Source organism: Chlorocebus sabaeus, chromosome 27 (assembly GCF_047675955.1).
Source record: "Chlorocebus sabaeus isolate Y175 chromosome 27, mChlSab1.0.hap1, whole genome shotgun sequence".
Lineage (NCBI taxonomy): Eukaryota > Metazoa > Chordata > Mammalia > Primates > Cercopithecidae > Chlorocebus > Chlorocebus sabaeus.
Genome location: NC_132930.1, coordinates 35,146,341 through 35,166,081, shown reverse-complemented (window position 1 = coordinate 35,166,081; position 19,741 = coordinate 35,146,341). Strand labels below are relative to the sequence as shown.

General features: G+C 42.5%; 1 protein-coding gene across 1 annotated transcript in view; it reads left to right on the top strand.

The window, feature by feature from the left end:
- Nucleotides 1-1,077: 1,077 nt before the first annotated feature.
- The window catches only part of CD38 (CD38 molecule), a 77,311-nt gene continuing 58,647 nt past the window's right edge, over nt 1,078-19,741 (top strand). Inside the window, exon 1 of the mRNA XM_008017845.3 lies at nt 1,078-2,090. Within this exon, the coding sequence (XP_008016036.1) occupies nt 1,846-2,090 (245 nt within the window). The 5' untranslated portion in view covers nt 1,078-1,845. The remainder of the gene's footprint in view (nt 2,091-19,741) is intronic.

Genomic DNA, 19,741 nt, shown 5'->3' with positions numbered 1-19,741 from the left:
ATTAAAAAGTCAATAAACAACAGATGCTGGTGAGGCTGTGGAGAAATAGGGACACTTACACTATTGGTAGGAGTGTAAATTAGTTCAACCATTGTGAAAGACAGTATGGGGGATTCCTTAAAGATCTAGAACCAGAAATACCATTTGACCCAGCAATCCCATTACTGGGTATATACCCAAAGGAATATAAATCATTCTCTTATAAAGATACATGCATGCATATGTTCATTGTAGCACTATTCACAATAGCAATGACATGGAATCAACCCAAATGCCCATCAATGACAGACTGGATAAAGAAAATGTGGTACATATACACCAGGGAATACTGTGCAGCCACATAAAGGAACGAGATCATGTCCTTTGCAGGGACATGGATGAAGCTGGAAGCCATTATCCTCAGCAAACTAACACAGGAACAGAAAACCAAGCACTGCATATTCTCACTTATAAGTGGGAGCTGAACAATGAGAACACATGAACACAGGGTGGGGAACAGCACACACTGGGGCCTATTGGGGAGAGTGGAGGGAGGGAGAGCATCAGAAAGAAGAGCTAAAACGTGGGGCTTAATACCTAGGTGATGGATTGATAGGTTCAGCAAACCACCATGGCACGTATTTACCTAAGTAACAAACCTGCACGTCCTGCACATGTATCCCAGAACTTAAAACAAAATACAATACAATAAAAAAGATAAAATATAAATAAAACACACAGTCCAAAAAAGTCATCCTGTCCTACAGGGCCATGGGTGATCTGGCCTCCTGCTACTTTCTGAACTTCTGTTCTGTTTTCCTCAACGCTCTAGCCTAACTACAATTGGCCTCCTTGCTGCTCCCGAACAGGCCAAGGGCTTTTCTGCTTTAGAGTCTTTGCACCTGCCATTTCCTCTGCTTGGGAAATGTTTGTCCCAAGGGAGTTGGGTAACTTGATAGCTCACATTACTTAGATCTCTGCTTGAATGTCACAGATGTTGTCTTAACAAAGAAGAGGCAAGAAAAGCCACTTTATTGTTTATTAAACTCCCACAGAGTGCAGTATTACTGTGTGCCAGACCCTGCTTCAAACACATTTCATGGACTATACAACTGCATCTCTGAGCAACTCCATGGAGCTGGTAGGAAAAGCTTACACTTAATGGGTGATTACCATGTGCCAGGTACTATGCTAAACACATTCTAGATGTTGACTCACTTAATTCTTGTAACAATCCCATGAAGTAGGTACTGCTACTATCCTGGCTTTACATCTGAAGTACGGAGTTGGGTAACTTGCCCCATGTCATCCCAGATGAACTAAATTTGAACCCGGGGCTTAGCCACTGATGCCACTTGAGAGAAGGAGTCAGACTTAAGTTGAGTCTTGAGTCTTTAAAGGTGGTTGACCAGGCATTTGTCAGAGTTAAGAAGACGACGTACGACACCCTTTTCCAGGCAGAGGGCATTGTGTGCACACAGGTATAGAAGCGGGCAGCCCGCCCTCATGCGTTCCAGGAAGCAAATGTGGCTCAGGTGTAAAGCCCCGTTGATGAAGGGAGTTAGGGGAGGGAGTGTAAGGATGTACTGTCTGCCCTCTTACCACATCTGCAGAGGATTAAGGTGGCTATTTCTCCCTAGAGGTGGAGTGGGTGGGTCACTGCACAGGAGCCTTGGTGTTTTAAACTCTTATTGGTGTAACCAGCCACTGAACTCTGAGGCAAGGGGTTGGGGGTGGGAAGGGAAACAGAGAAAAGGCAAGTGAAAGAGAAGGGGAGGTGCAGTTTCAGAACCCAGCCAGCCTCTCTCTTGCTGCCTAGCCTCACGCCGGCCTCATCTTCGCCCAACCGACCCCACCTGGAGTCCTATGGCCAACTCCGAGTTCAGCACGGTGTCCGGGGACAAACTCTGCTGCCGGCTCTCTAGGAGAGCCCAAGTCTGTCTTGGCGTCTGTCTCCTGGCCCTCCTGATCCTCCTCGTGGTGGTCGTGGTGGTCGCGGTGGTCCTCCCGAGGTGGCGCCAGCAGTGGAGCGGGTCGGGCACAACCAGCCGCTTTCCCGAGACCGTCCTGGCACGATGCGTCAAGTACACTGAAATCCATCCTGAGATGAGGTGGGTTGGCGACTAATGCGCACCGGTGGGCACTGCGGGGGAGCCGCCCAGATCGCCCGGAACCGGGCATGTTCCGTGGCGGGTCAGCCGAGAGCCCGCCGGGTGGTGCTGAGTAGGGAGTCCCGGGCTCGGGGCTCCGCGGGCCGCTTGCAGGAGCAGCTGGCCTTGGCATCGAGCGTGCCCACGGGGGGGAAGGGGGCGCTGCTCGGTGGCTCTGCTGCGTAGCCGGTGAACACCTGGCACCGATGCCTGCCTTCTGGGCAAGGTGCCCTGAGCCCAGCCCCTCGCCGGGCTGCAGCCCACCCTCGACACGCTCAGCCCCGCTTCACCGCTTTAGGGACAGAAAATAACACGCAGACGCAGGGGGTCGCTGACATTTTCAACTTTTTCTGCGGTTTCCGCCCGCTGTCTCTGACCCGAAAGTGCCAGGACGGTTGCAGAGGACACTTGATTGTGGCTTGCAAAGCCGTGGTCGGAGAGGAGGGTGTAGAAGGGCTAAACCAGGGAAGTTAGTTTTATTCATTTACATAAAACAGCATTCCGATTCTTTTTGCGCGGGCTGAAATACATGTGACCAGAGAAGTAATTAACAAAACAATGTCAGCTTCTAAAAAGTGAGACATTACTTATATGATAAGGCGCAGCAACTCGGTGAGTCTGTACAAACCTTGGAAAAAAACCACCACATGGGACCTTCTAGTTTTCTCATGCTTCCTCCCAGCTACTAACCTCTCCTAAAGGGAACTGCTTTTTAGATGTGATTCCCAGGGCTTGCTTTCACAGGCAGGACTCATTTTCGTTTCTTGTAAAACAGAACAAGCCGGGAAGGGGGGAGCTGCTACTTTAGGTTGTGTGCTTGTGATAGCAAAATCCCGCATTTAAGCAATCCTAGGAAATGAGGGAAAAGACCTCCCTCGCCTCTCCGAGCACACGCAACGGTTCCGGTTGCAAAATGTTCGCCTTCTGGGATTCCCAGCGTCCCGTTAGTTGTTCTATTTACACATAATTAGATACTTAATGGAGAGAGAAACTAGAAGTTGAGGCGTTCCTCCAGGCTGCATTGTAAAGTATGAAGTGAAATCCAAAATGAAATGGTAATGTCAGAAAGCAACCTCATGCCAAAAAAAAAAAAAAAAAAAAAAAAAAAAAGGAAACTAACACTGGACACTGGTCTTGAAGATCTTTCAATGTGAATACATATAGATTTATCTCATTTCTTTTAACAGCCCATAGTATTTCATAAACTAGATGTAACCATTTCCTATTGAGAGGAAATTAGCTTGTCTCCAATTTTTCAATCCCACTCATCCAACAAGTATCTGCTGAGCACACACTCTGTTCCAGGCAGTGATCTAGCTGCTGATGACACGAGTGAATGACAAAGTTCTCACTCATGAAATTTTCACCTTAGTTGGGAGAAAGATGATGTAATGAAAATCTTCATACATATATTGTGTGTACATATGGGAGTATTTCTGTAGGATAGATTTCTAGTGATGAAATTGCTGAGTAAAAGGGAGAATTAGGCTTATTTTAAGTTTTGATTTTTCCAAATTCCAGGTATTCCAAATATCCTCCAAAATAGTTGTGCCATTTTACTCTCCTATCATCAGTCTATCAGAGGGGATGCTTTCCCACAATCTCTTCAATGCTGAATATTTTCAACTTTTTTACTCAAAAAAAAAAAAAGCATCTAATTGTTCCCTCAGTCTCAGTGAGTCTAAGCATCTTGTATATGTTTATTTGCCATTTATATTTTTTTCTGTGATTTTCCTGTCCAGATACTTGATACTTTCTGTTGAGCTGCTTATTTATTTCTTCCTGTGGGAGCTTTTTATATATTTTAGATAATATTCACACACACACACACACACACACACACACACAGTCTTAGAGCCACATCCCTGAAATCTTGACCTTGTGAACATGTTTTACTGGCAGCACTCTGGACTCGATCATTGCCTTGAGACTATTTCTTATTGTGATATTCTTTGGAAAGACTAGGAATGACAGTTTTATTTTCAAACCCAACAAGTCCTCGCATGGAAATGTTTGCTTTTGATTCTCCTTTAAAAATATATAGAATTATTTTCTCTCTTTCTGTACCTTATCAGACACAGCTAAAAGAAGTGAGTTGGGCCAGGCACTGTGGCTTATGCCTGTAATCCCAGCACTTTGGGAGGCTGAGGCGTGTGGATCACTTAAGGTGTACTACTTAAGGTGTACAAGAGTACACCTTAAGAGTACCCCAGGAGTACAAGACCAGCGGGGCCAACATGCTGAAACCCCATCTCTACTAAAAATACAAAATTAGCCAGGTGTCGTGCATGCCTGTAATCCCAGCTACTCTGGAGGCTGAGGTGGGAAGATCACTTGAACGCAGGAAGAAGAGGTAGCACCAGCAGCGAGCCGCGATTGTACCACTGCTCTCTAGCCTGGGCGAGAAAGCGAGACTCCGTCTCAAAAAACAAAACAAATTCAAAAAAAGAAGTGAGTTGGTACTTTCAACATTCTGCCTGGAAATCTCTTTACCAAACCTGTAAGATCATTAGGTATATTTTCTGCTCTCTGCGTTGTGACAGGTGACAGTGTTACCAAACTTTCTGCCAAGCCATAATACAGGCTGCCTTTCTTCTACTTGCTAACAACAATCCCAAGTCCACCTTGCCTGCACTAACAGTCTCCTTTAGACCTCTCCTCTCCTGCCTGTCACACAGTCCTAGTACTAATGCCACAGTATAGTAGTAAAGGTCTCCAGAGAAACCAAATTTATATAACATAATATAAATATATTAGTAGAAAGAGATTTTAAGAAATTGGCTTATATCATTGTGAAGTCTGGCAAGCCCCAAATCTGCTGGACAGGCCAGGAGCCTGGAGACAGGGAAGAGTTGATGTTGCAGCTGGTGACCAAAGGCAGTCTCTGGCAGATTCCCTTTTACTCCTGGGACCTCAGTCTTTCTCTTAAGGCCTTCAACTGATTGGGTGAGGCCCACCACATCATGAAGGGTAACGTGCTTCACACCTGAGTCTCCTGACTTAAAATCTAAAAAATACCTTCACACGACAACCAGATGTGTTGACCAAATATCTGGATACCATGGCCGAGGCGAATTACCACTTAAAATTAATCATCACATACATATTTTAAGGTTTTGTTACATAGGACCTCACTTCCAAGTATCACTTTCTGTTTTGGTCATCAGTTGCTGCATAATAAACCACCACCCTAAACTTTAGTGACTTAAAATAATCATTTATTGTCTGTCATGGTTCTGTAGTTTGACTGGGATCAGGTAAGTGGCCTGTTTCACTTGGTGTCAGCTGGGGGTGTAGGTACCTGCAAAATTGTCTTGGCAGGAACATCCAAGATGTCCCACTTACACGATGGCTCCTGGGCTGGCCAGGCCTCCCTTCCTTTCTGTGTTGCCACAGGGACTCTCTCTATCCATGCGGCCTCTCCATATGGTCTCTCCCTGGTGTTGTTGAATTTCTTCAAGGTTTCTAAACTCTCAAGAGTGGAGCCTGGCAGGCCCTCTCAAAGCTTCAGATCCACAACCGGCACAGCTTCCCTTACACAGATTCTACAGGTTAAAACAACCTCCAGACCAGTCCAGATTCAAAAGAAGGAGAAACAAACTCCACCCCTCCATGGAGGAAATAACAAAAATAATGTAGACAGCTTTTACCCTTCACATCTGGATTTGTTAGCTTTTCTGTTTTCATTTTCTTCTGGTCTTTCTTTTGTCCGTTACTGCTCTATTTTATTACCTTTTGTCAGTTAGCTTTTAAGATGATAAAAATCTAATACATGCCTCCTGGAACGCCTTCTTGAACCTAGGGACTTTTGCTTAGTGATACATCTTGAGGGCTAGAATAGTGCCTGAAATATAATAGGCATTAAATATTTAGCTGAATTAAATGAATGGTATATATGCCAGGGTATTAAAAGTAACAAAGTCATAATAAATATACCTCCCCAGTGAACTATTTAATACCATTACTCCCCAAACCCTCAATTTCTGTCTTGAGCATAGAAACTATTAATTTTTCCTTTGTATAATAGCTCCTTAGTATTTCTTTAGAGGTTGTAGCACTTTATCTTCCTCACTGTTCCTTTTCCTTGGTTGTTCTTTTCCAAAAATCTCTCACCCTCACAAAACTCACTTTCTGCCAGTTTTTTAGTGTGGGTAGATAAGTATTGAAGCTTGTTCTTGGCGTTACCAGGTTGGTTCTTTGAGTTGAACCGGGGCATTACACGCAGAATATTCCTGAACAGATCACCCCTGGTTCTGCTGTCTCAAGAACAAGAGCTACCTTCTGACCAAGATGGCTCTGGGTACATGAGACCTGGAAGACACGGCCAAGATTCAACAAAGCGTTTGCTGAGTGTCAGCGCTGACAGCATCTCGGTATTGTGGGAGGGAGCCCAGTGTCTGGGTGATAGTCAGGACCCAGGTGATGTCAGGGGTGGGGTGGGGCACGCAGGAGAGAATGGAGAGCCACCACCTCAGGGAAGCTGGGCCTTTAGGAAGATATTCAGAGAGCGTTACTTTAGTTCCACTCATCTCCTCACCTGGGTGAAAACCAGCCCTCTCCATAGATGATGGTGAGGGTTGATGATAGCTGCAGACTGCTGGTGGTCTAGGCAAGAATTCAGGGATGGGAGCAGGCATTTCTGAGAGCTCCCCTTATACCTGCCCCAAGATGAGGTGGGGGCCCTGTGGGGAGGGACTATTTTATTCACTTCTGCATCTCCAGTTGTCTAATACATTGCTTATCACCTTATAGTCTCTTAACAGAAGCTTGCTAAATTGAGCTGCCTTGAGTCCACATCATGCTTGTTGAACATAAATAGAAATTGTGGGAGACTTAATCAGAGAAAATCTTTCATGTGTCTTACCTTATCTTCTAATAATCACGTCTATACCCACAAGGATTATCTTTTCTGATTCATGTTCATGTTGATTTCTTTTTTATTTAACTTCCTCTTCAAAATTTCTGGCAGGATTTCTTAGGAGCCAGTTCTCCATTTTTACTTTCCCATGCCTCCCACTTTAATGACTGTGGGATTTTCTTAGCGTCTACTCAGCAAAACTTGTTAGTACAAAATGTGCAAAATAGCAAATTTACGCAAACACTTAGCAAATACTTAGCTGTCTGCCTAGTGCTAGGGTGAGGCATGGGAGATTCACAAATGAAGAAACACAAGCATTGATCTCCAGGATCGTGCAGTGGGAGGTACGGGGAGGACCAACCTGGGAACAGAGCAATGCAGCACCAAGTGATCTGTATTGACAAAGAGGCCTGTACACAGCCAAGAGGTCACTGAGGAAAGAGCCATAGCTTCTGTGCAGTTAGTGCTGTGCTAGATTCTGCAGGGTTATAAGAGATGTACCCTTATCAAACAAGAAAGACTATGTGAATTGCTGAATATGTGAGCGGAGTGTCAGCACGACGCCATGGAGATGCAGACGTGCCCCACGTGGTGGGGCAGAGTCAGGAAGCACTTTATGAAAGAAATAGCATTTCAGATCTTCCTTTAAAGGTAGAATTTCAACAAAAGGGTGCTCTGAAGAGAGTGTGCTACCCTGTTGAGAGAACCCTGGGGGTCAGATAAGATGCTACTGCCAGGGAAGATCGACCAATTGAGTGACCAAACGACCAAATCCTGAAAGAACCCTTTTGGGATCTTGGGGAGGATTCTGCTGGTGAGAGAGTGTGAACTTCATCTTGGCCTGTCCACACCTGGACCTTCTCAGCACACAAGAGAGTATGAGGGTGACCATTTTGCACAGGACAGAATTCCAGCATGTTTGCCCCCTGGAGTGATGGAATGGCCACGTGCTCAACATCAGTGTCCCCACTGAGACCATGAGATTCATTAGAGCACTGGAAAGCATCATGCTCACCTGTGCTTCTCAATGCTTAGTGTTATGATTGAAGGCTTCCTTCAGTCCTACCTTTTGTTCTGGGGTTCTAAGAATCTTAGGTGCAGGCCAGGCACGGGGGCTCACACCTGTAATTTCAGCACTTTGGGAGGCCGAGGCGGGTTGATCACCAGGTCAGGAGATTGAGACCATCCTGGCAAACATGGTGAAACCCAGTCTCTACTAAAAATACAAACATTAGCCAGGCATAGTTGTGTGCACCTGTAGTCCCACCTACTCAGGAGGCTGAGGCAGGAGAATCGCTTGAACCTGGGAGGTGGATGTTGCAGTGAGCCAAGATCATGCCACTGTACTCCAGCCTGGGTGACAGAGCAAGACTCTATCTTAAAAAAAAAAAAAAAAAAAAAAAAAAGGAATCTCAAGTGCACCTGGGACAGATTGAATGTGGAAGGGGAAGGCCTTCGAGGTGTAGGGCCTGGGTGCTGCTGTGGTTACAAACGGGGAAGTGAGACCATAAGCCTCAGTTGTGGAAGGAAAGGTGGAGTACTTATGCAAATTAGCTGATTCTAGGGGCTTAGGGTGCTACCACCAGAATATCACGGAATAGAATCTTCTAGAAGCAAAAGCTATTTGGAAGCCCCCAAAGTGGATGAAAAAGCTGAGTGGGAAACAACAGAGATTTCAGGAGAGGGAGAAGAAGATACCTACTTCTGTGCCTTTTGGCCTCGTGTTTTGCTTCAGACATTGTTCCCAGGAAGGTCAGTGGAACCCACTGCTCAAGACACACACTTGCTCCTTGTTCTGGTGTCATAATAGCTGCAAGAAGTGGTGGTGTTTAGCCTGGAGAACATTTCTTTCTTTTCTTTTTTTTTTTTTATCACAATGAACTCTCATGGCTTCTCTGCTTCCTCCTTTTCTCTTTGTCTTAGGACTCTTGAAAAACAGCTGCCAAATGTCAGTTTAGATATTTTGGAGGGAAAAAAGTTGAGAATCAATGTTTACGGGTTGCCTGCAATGTACTGAAACTACATAGTTAGTTCTTTTCAAACTTTCTCCTAATCCTGTCAGGAAAGTCCCAGGAACCACATTTTAGGGTTGGGGAAATGGACCCCGAGAGAGATGAAGTAACTTGGTGATATGCTCTAGTCCGGCTGGCTATGCAATTTATGGAGCCTAGTGCAGAATGAAAATGTGGGGCTCATTTTTCAAAAAGCAGGAAACAGCTTTTCCTTTCTTCCACGGTCTTTTCCTCCAATTGCCATGGTGGTGTTTGGTTGCTATTTAATGTTGAGCCCCTTTGAGCACAGTGTGTCCGGAATTGGTGGGTTCTTGGTCTCAGTGACTTCAAGAATGAAGCCAAGGACCCTCGCAGTGAGTGTTACAGTTCTTAAATATGCTGTGTCTGGGGTTTGTTCCTTCAGACATTCAGATGTGTCTGGAGCTTCTTCCTTCTGGTGGGTTCGTGGTCTCGCTGTCAGGGGTGAAGCTGCAGACCATCAGGGTGAGTGTTACAGTTCTTAAAGGCAGCGTGTCTGGAGTTGTTCGTTATTCCAGGTGGGTTCCTGGTCTCACTGGCTTCAGGAGTGAAGTTGCAGACCCTCACGGTGAGTGCTACAACTCATAAAAGTAGAGTGGACCCAAAGAGTGAGCAACAGCAAGATTTGTTGCAAAGAGCAAAAGAACAAACCTTCCACAACGTGCATGGGGACTCAAGTGTGTTGCGATGGGCTGGTGGGGGGACAGCTTGCTTTTATTCCCTTATCTGGCCCCACCCACATCCTGCTGATTGCTCCATTTTGACAGAGTGCTGATTGGTACATTTACAATCCTTGAGCTGCACACATTGTCACAGAGTGCTAGTTAGCTAGATACAGAATTAGCTAGATACAGAGTACCAATTGGTGTATTTACAAACTCTGAGCTAGACACAGAGTGCTAATTGGTGCACATACAATGCTCCGGCTAGATATAAAAGTTCTCCAAGTCCCCATCTGGTTCAGGAGCCCAGCTGGCTTCACCCAGTGGATCCTCCACTGGGGCTGCAGGCGGAGCTGCTGCCAGTCCCGAGTTACGCCTGCACTCCTCACCCCTTGGGCTGTCGATGGGACCCGGCGCCACTGAGCAGCGGGCAGCGCCCGCCGGAAGCTCAGGCCTCGTGGGGAGCCCACCACAGGGGGAGCCCACCACAGCGGGAGGAGCTCAGACATGGCTGGCTGCAGTTCCCAAGTCCTGCCCCGCCGGGAGGCAGCTAAGGCGCTGCGACAATTTGAGTGCGGCGCCGGCGGGCCGGCACTGCTGGGGGACCCGGCGCAAACTCCGCAGCTGCTGGCCCAGGTGCTAAGCCCCTCACTGTCCTGGGCTCGCCCGGCCGCTCCGTGTGCAGGGCCTGCCGAGCCTGCGCCCGCACCCGCGCCTGCGCCTGCCGGAACTCGCACTGGCCCGCGAGCGCCGTGCGCAGCCCTGGTTCCCGCTGGTTCCCACCTGCGCCTCTCCTTCCACACTTCCCCACAAGCAGAGGGAGGCAGCTTCCGCCTCAGCCAGCCCAGAGAGGGGCTTCCACGCGTGTTGGGCTGAAGGGCTCAAGAGCCGCCAGAGTGGACGCCGAGGCCAAGGCAGCGCTGAGAGGGAGGGCTGCTAGCACTTTGTCTCCTCTCAACAGGGATACTTGCAGGGACAGGTTGTCTGCTCCTTGTTCTGTAGACCTCAAAGGTGAGTCCTGAGGCTTCAGGGTCACTGGCCTCCTTTTAGGGAGCCACAACGCCTTGTCTTTGTACTTCAGGAATGATTACGAATCTCTGCAGGTAAAGCAGCAGAATGCCATGTCCTCTCCTGGTTGCCAGGACGTGTTCCTTGTGGTATGATTGCCGGGTCTGTCCTGCAGACCCTGACTGAGCGACAGATGAAAGGAATACTCAGACACAGATATGCAGTGAAAGAGCGGCTAGGGGACTGCCTGATGCTGCTCGCTTTTATTCAGTACAGACCTAATGCCGAAAGCCTGGAGCCAACCCAGTCTGTGGGTAATTAACATGGTGGTTCGCCCTTGCAGGGAGCAGTCTCGTCTGAGGGTGACCAAAGGTCGGTTTCTGGAAGTAAACAAGCTTATGTAGACAAACCCCCTACATTCCCTTGTACCTACTCCTCGCCCTCTGCCTCAGAGTAAGAGAATACCTGCCTTCAGTTTATTCTCTCCAGAAGCTTTGCAAAGCGTTCTGACCTTTCAAAAGGTCTGCTTCTTTCCCATAGCTTCTCCCACCACTCTGACCGATCTCCTATATTTGATCTCACGTGTTTAACAATCACTTCTTAGAGCTGGGTCAGGAAGTATGCAGCATGCACCTGGCACTCCTAATACTGTGCCCATGATGGGCATTGCTGATTGTTCAGAACATGTTGGATGAGCCTGAGTCAGCCTCAGAATCTTCCATCCAGCGCACCATGGAGATGCTACCAGTCGGTTGGCTTTGCTCTGAGAGGCGACATTTCTTTGTGATTCTGGGTTAGAATCATGTTGTTTGTCATCTGAGACAGGGAAACCTAACACATTATCCTCCCCCAGGAAGATCCCATCGTCATTCCATGCACCTTCAGTCCCGGGAGCTTACTTTAAAAAAATTGACTGACACATGAACGCAGGTCCCCAAACAGAGGGGCGGCAGGATGAGGAGCCAGATGAAGAAAGTCAGGGGCCTGGGGCTGCTTGGCTTGGATGAATCTGATGGGAGGTGGGGTGCATCCAGGTGTCCTCTGCTGATGAAGAGCAGACTTGTTGCAAGGGGATAGGTGTGTGCTGTGTAAACGCACATCAGAATCAGGACCTCAAATAGTAAATAGGCAAGAATAACAGCTGAATTTGCCCAGCTCATCACAATTTAAAATCAGTTTTCAAAAAGTTCAGAGCATGGCTTTCATAGCATGCAGAATCAACACACATCAAAGATTTATTTACTCATTTATGAAAGAATCAGCAAAATGACAAACTTAGTTCAAAGAATATTTTGAGGCACTGAGTAGATATAAAACTGGTTAATGTTTCTCGGGACTATAAAAAGCCATAAACTTTGGGGATTTCTTTTTTATCAGACAGAAATTATTTGCATCCTTAACAGAAAAGATCTCCAAGTTACCATCTAACTTCATAAGGTTTGAGTTATTAATCAATGGTAAATAGAAAAGACAAATATATGTTTTACCAGATAATTAAATAATTGTTGGTAAACCTGGCAAACAGTGCCCCAGTGTGACTCTGAAAAGACATGCCTGCCCATCTTTTTGCCTTATTTCCATGTTTTAGGTATTTTTGTAACATATTTATTCAATAAGTATGTATTGAGCTCCTATGATGCCCCAGAAACTTTTAGATCCTGGAGATATAGCAGTAAACAAAACAGATGAAATTCTTGCTCACATGGAACTTATATTCTAGTAAGGGAGACAGACATTGAGTGAAACAGAAAAATACATCATATGGCAGATGGTGGAAAGTGTTAAAAAGAGTACTGTGTGGTGTTTACAATTTACCCACTTATGAAGGAATTCGCAAGATGATAAACTCGGTTTCAGGGCGATAAAAAGCGATAAACTTTGGGGATTTCTTTTTTAGGTGTGGTAGTAAAATAAAGAAGATGCTATGGTTTGCACATTTGTCCCCTCCAAAACTCATGTTGAAATGTAATCCCAAAAGTGGCAGGATGAGAGATTGGCCCTTTAGGAAGTGATTGGGTCATGAGAGATCTGCCCTCATGATTGGATTAATCCATTCATGGAATGCTGATTAATGTGCTAACGGGTTAATGGATTGGGTTATCATTGGAATGAAATGGCAGGCTTTACAAGGAGGCGAAAAGGGACTTGAGCTAGGATGCTTACCCTCCTCACCGTGTAATGCCCTGCCCTGCCTCAGGACTCTGCACAGTTCTGGTAAGCAAGAAGGCTGTCACCAGATGTGCCCCCTAAACCCTGGACTTTTTGGCCTCCATAACTTTAAGAAATAAATTCATTTTTAAAATAAATTACTCAGCTTCAGGTATTCTGCTATAAGCAACAGACAGAGACTAAGACAGAAGGCTTTACTGGAAGGTGGCATTTTAGCAAAGACCTAAAGAAAGAAGGCGAGCAAAACATAGAAATATCTGGGGAGAACATCCTAGGTAAAAGGAACAGCATGTACAAAGGCCCTGAAAAGCAGCAAGCCAGCCAGTGTGTTTGGAAAAATTTTCTCTTATGGAAAATTTCAAAGATATGTAAAACTGGGGCTAATAATACAATTAACCCCTACTTACCCATTACCCAACTTCAACAACTATCAACATTCTGCTGTTCTTATTTCACCTATTTACCTATTTTTTAAAAAGTGTACTTTAAAGCAAATTCTAGGGTTTATATAATTTTGTCTGTAAATCTTTCAGTCTGTATCTCTAAAACAAACATTAAAAAACACAACTATCATACCATCCTCCTACCTGACACAACTGAGTAATTTTTCATATCAAACAATATTGATCATGTTTAATTTTCCATGATTTTCTTTAAAATGTAGTTTTATAACTGATTTGTTCTAATCAAGATTTGCACATTGCATTAAAAATAAATGTATCTTACATTTCCTTTAATTTACAACCATTTCCCTCCCCAATTTAAGAATGCATATTAATTTATTAAACAGAGTGGGCAATTCATCTTGTAGAATTTCCCACCTTCTGGGTTTGGCCAATTACATCCTTGTGGTGTTATTTAAAAATCCTCCTCTATTCCCTTTATTATCTGTTGACTGAGAGCTTGGACAATCAGAATCACATGAACAAGCTGATTACACCCCCTCTTTCTGAAATGTTTTCTTCCCTTGAATCTATACACACTGTTGACTTCCAAATTTGTATCTCTAGTCCAGACCTCTCTCCGGTACTTCTGCTTGCTACTATGTTTTTCATAACTTTCTGATTTTTTTTTAGTATCCAATGCTAGAAAATACATCCATTTTGAGAAAGAGACAAATAAATTATGAGCTCATATTGATAATTTCATTTCAAAGTAAAGGGCACAGAGTTTTTATTTAACATTTTAATTTTATGGTTGTTTCTCCTTTACACTGAAAATCTTAGTTCCCAATGACATTAATGTAATTATGTATTTACTTCCCATATATATGTTGCATATAATTGTTTTATATATACATATGTGTATATATACTATTGCTAATGAAATGTCTACTGAATGATGTAAGTTTTCTCTGTGGTTCTTTTGGTCCTTGGGGTACAGGACTTATCCCAGTAGTGATGCGTAGTCAAAATACTATGTAACAGTGTCTGGTACCTTAATTAAAGGATCTCTCCGTCTGCTGCATTGAGAACAGATGGTAGCAGGACAAGAACATCAGCCTGGAAGCCATTTGGAAGCTCTTTAGTAATTCAGATAAGAGTTGATTTTGGCTTGGATGGTGATGGATGATGTTGAGAAGTGGGTGGATTCTGGATACGTTTTAAAAGTAGATCCCATGTGATTTGCCGTGGGTTAATATATGGAATATGAGAGAAAAAGAAGAAACAACAATGCTTCCAAGATTTTGGGGCAGAGATGCTGAAAAAAATGAATTTCCATTTATCAGAAAGAGAAAGACTGTGGTAAAGCAAGTTGGGAAGGAAGCAGCAGCTCGGTTTTCCACATTCAGTAACCCTCCCTTATCTAGGGTTTCACTTTCTGCAGTTTCAGTTATCCATGGCCAGCCACGATGTGAAAATATTAAATGGAATATTCCAGAAATAAACAAGTCATAAGTTTTAAATTGAGCCCTTTTCTGAGTTAGCGTGATGAAATCTCATGATGTCCCACTCTCTTCTGCCCTGGATGTGAATCATCCCTTTGTCCAGCATATCCATGCTGCATATTTTACCTGCCTGTTACTTGCTTAGTATCCATCTCAGTTATCAGATTGAAAAAGCAGTACATATACACAGGGTTTATATGTACTATCTGCAGTTTCAGGCATCACTGAGGGGCTGGTAACATAACCCTGGCAGATAAGGGAGACCACTGTTTTAGTGGAGATGTTGATCAGAAGACTGGTTCATATGAGTATGCGGGTCCTGGATAGAGGTCTGGGCTGGAGATATAAATCTGGAAGTCAACAGTGTATACAGACACAAGGAAAGAAAACATTTCAGAAAGAGGGGATATAATCAGCTCATTCAAGTGATTCTGATTGGCTGAGTAAGATGAAGATTGGAAATTGACCAATGGATTGGTGACTTGACAAGGTCAGTTTGGGAGGAGTGGTAGTGAAGAAAGCCTATGTGGAACAAATTCAAGAAAAAAACAAATGAGAAGAGAGAGGAATTAGAGACTGTTGCGCACAGACAACTCTTGCAAGAGGTTTCGCTGGCCAGGAGAACAGCAATACAAGTGAAGTAGTGGCTGGATGTTTTCCAAAACATGCAACTTAGTTTTCATAGAAAAGAAATGGTTTTTCTTTTTCTACTTATTCAGTTTTGTGCACAATTTAATTAAATTATATAAGTAAAAACCACAAGCATGAACATGTTTATAAACAGGTAAATAAATAACAAAGTAGATAGAAACAAAAATTCTCAGGTGTGCAAAAGAGTAGTTTATTAGCTGTGTAGAAGATAGAAAACTTGCTTTTATAGAGGGAATGAATAGTGTTGATTAGTGTAGTGAGTTAGTTAAATAGGTATCAGTTGAATTTTTTGAGGCAATAAGTACATTTAGAATTGGCTAGGTATTATTCTTGCCATTAAAGGAAACTCTTAAAAATAGATCAGGTCAGAAAACCACCAAGACAGTTTTCTTAAATAAGGTGGAAAAAAATGGATGTAAGATGCTGAGAAAAAAACAAGACACTCAACAATAGGTGAAATCAAGAATTAGTTTCGTGTGTGTGTGTGTGTGTGTGTGTGTGTGTGTATTTCACAGAAAGGGGCTGAAAGGGGAGGAATGGTTATATTCACAGATTTTTGTGGCTGATCTTAGTAGGGAATAGGAGATTATCTTTTTTCAGCAAAATATTACCAGCAAATGTCTATTCTGGAAAAAGAGGATAAGAATCTTGTATTTAAATACCAAAAAGGTGAAAACTGAGGTCAGAAATTTAAAGAGTAAATGTAGCAAGATGCTAACATTCTTGTTCCATCTAATAACTCTTCTTTTTAAAAAATTATAAAAGTAAAACATGCCCATTGAAGAACATTTGGATGAATACAAAAGTATAGAAAAGAATGTAAAATCTCTTAAGCCTCAAAGTAGAATTCTAAATAGTGGAGAAACCCACAATTTAAAAAAATAAATAAGGAGATCCGCAAAAGGAAGATATATACCTGCTTAAATGGATGGCCTCAACATAAGTAGTCTTATAATTAATTTTTTTCTATTATGTGATATTTTTAAAAACTGCTAAGCTCAGTTGTCTACTCCCTGTTGGAATGTATCAAACATGGTGCATCCACATTGTAGACAGTTATTCTACATTTTTGGTCTTTGGATGTTTTGAAGCAATTAGCAAAGTTTGATTTGAAAAGACATTATAAATTTCCCAGGGCATATTTTCCCTGGTCATGATCCATATTTGCCTTGAAATTGTCCAAATATTCATTTTGTCTTATGACTATCAAGCAAATATTTTAAAGTTATTTGTGAATTTGGCACTTGATAGATGAAATATTGTGAAATTATGAATAAAACTGCTTCATTGATTATCTGGGTTCCTAAGAGAGATAGTTTATGAGTTAAATTATCTCCAGCAGTGTCTTAAGTTGGGAGTAATTAAATCTCCATGGGAATTCTTCAAAGGCAAAGAAGGACTGAAAACACCTTGTTGAAACTGAGAGAGATTTAAAACCACACACAAAAAATCTAAGATTTAGTTCATTGTTCACGTTTTGGGGACTTGCTTTTATGTGTTAATACTTCCAGATAAAATTTTTTCAAAGGTACTTTTGAACCCTAGGAGCTGAACATATTAATTTATTTATCTCTGAAAACTGCACACTTTGTATTTCCCAGGTCTGACTTTCTTCATTTTTCCTACTTGAGGGAACTCCTTTTCCTCCTTCAATATCTTCATATCCTCCTTCAATGCTTCTCAGTCAATATCTCCTCTCAATTTTTCCTTTTTAAAATTAAAAATGTTAAATTATTGACATTTTAAATACACTGAAATGTTCATGGAATAGTAATACAAATACCCATTTACCCACCACACAGAGTTAATAGACAATAAAAATTTGCCATATTTGTTTTACATTTTTTTTCTAGTTTTTAAATAAATATCAAAATACTCCTTCCCCCAATTTCCTTGTCTCCTCTCAAAGAGGCAAATAATGCTACTTGCAATAATGCTACTTGCTTCTCTTGTATCTTTTTAGAAATATTCTCTGCATATATAAGCATATATCCATATATTTTTCCACACATAGTATCTCTTCCATGTCTTACTTTTTTTCATTCTACAATGTATCTTGATGATCAGAGTAGCTTTGTTTCATTCTAATAATTATATAGATTCCACTTTACAAATTTACTGTACTTTGGACTTGTATCTATGAACATTTAGATTGTTTTAAGCCTTTGGCAACATTACCGACAATGCTGCAATGAAATCTTTCTGTATGTATACATACGTGGATCTGTGTATAAGATAGAATTCTGGAAGTAGAATTGCTAAGTTAAAGCATATGCTGCTTGCAATTTTGAAAAAATTGTCAAACTTCTCTTCACAAGACAATTATCTTCTTGAGGTAATGATAACTCCTATTTCCCCGTACCATGCTACATAGAGTATCTTCAAATGTTCTGATTTTTGCCAGTCTGATAAGGGAATGTTACCTCAGTTTAATCTTTATTTGCATTTACTATGTGTTTTTGCCCTGTAGAGTGAACTTTACTTTTCTAGCGAACAATATATTGTTGGGATTTTAATGACATCGCTTTTGAGATTTACCCCTACTAACATATAAACTCTAGTTCATCAATTTTAAGTGCTATGTAGTATCCTATTGAATGACCATACTACTCATTTATTTATTATTATCTATTTATTAATTAGTCTTTTATCTTTTTTGTCAGTTTTTGTGGGCACGAACAATGCTAAAGCATACACGTCTACTTGTGCATATGATTTTTTCCCAGTGTGTTTAATAGAATGACTAAGGTAGAATGACTAAGGTTGTGAGGTGTGCCATCTTCACCTTTACTGGGTATGCTAGTGTGCTGCAGCTGCCGCGATAAAGTACTGCAAGCTGGGTGGCTTCAACAATAGCAGTGTACTGTCTCACAGTTCTGGAGGCTGGAAGTCTAAAATCAAGGTGTCAGGAGGGTCAGTGCCTTCTGAAGGCTGTGAGACAGAATCTGCGTCATATCCTCTTCCAAGCTTCTGGTAACCTCAGGCATACCTTGTCTTGTTTATGGTGTTGTCCCAGTGTCTTCATATTGTCTTCTCTCTGTTTGTGTTTATCTCAATGCCCAAATTTCCCCTTTTTATAAGGACCCAGTCATATAGGATTAGAGTTCACCCTAATGATCTCCTTTTAACTTGATCATCTGTAATCTTACTTCCAAATTAGGTCATATTCTGAGGTACGGGGAATTAGGATTTCAACATCCTTTGGAGGGGGGTAAAATTCAATGAATAACAACAGGTATACCAAGTAAGATGCTTTTGGCTGCAACTAACAGAACACTCAACTGAAAAGGTTTAAAACATATTTTAAATTTTAAACAAATGTTTTATAGAGATGAGGTCTGACTGTGTTGCCCAGGCTGGTCTCAAACCCCTGGCCTCAAGCAATCCTCCCACCTTGGCCTCCCGAAGTGCTGGGATTACAGGCATAAGCCATAGAGCCTGGCCACTTTAAAATGTTGTTGACACACATAACGAGACATCCAGAAGTGGGGTGGTCATAGGGTCGGTTCAGCAGCACAGTGATGGCCAAGTCTCTTTCCTTACACTCTTTCATCTCCCTTGAGTGGCTTTCAGCTTCTTGTCACAAGATTGCTGCATTATGACCTCATATACCTGGAACAGAGGGCAGGGAGGGGGGCAAGAGCACACTCCCATTTCAAGTCTCTTTTCATCCCAAAATAATGTATTTCCCAGCAGCCCTCTTTCAACCCTCTCTAGGCTTCTCCTTAAATTTCACTGGCCAGAATTGAGCCACACGGTTACCCAAAGCTATAAAAGAGGCTTAAGAAGTGAGAACTTGATATTTTGAATCATAATAGGAGATATGCTTTGCCAATAGGAAAGAAGGGTAAAAGAAATCTTCTGGAGTGAGGGAACCAACTGCATCTGCCACATTGCATATGGCCAAATGGTCACCAAATTTGTTATATCACTTTATTTTCACAGAAGTGGTGTAAAGTCCTCATTGCTATTCATCCTTGTTATCATTTGGAATTCTCAAAGAAAAAAAAAAGCCCATTTCCTTGTTGTTTTATCTTTTTAATTCCCTGATCATTAACACAAGTAATTATCTTTTTATGTGTTTATTTGTCATTCAGGTCATTCTGTGAAAAGCCTGTTTCTGTCTTTTGCTTGTTCTTATGTTGAATTGTCTCTTTACATGTTCAGGATAATCTTCTGTCAGTTATGTGGATTGCAAATATAGTCTCCCAGTCTATGGCTTAACTCTTGACTCTCTATTTATCATGTCCCTTATTTACTAAAGATTTAAATATGATCAAATTTATGTTTTCTTTTATGGTTGTGCCTTTTGTATCTTATTTAAGAACTGATTTCTTTAATGTGGG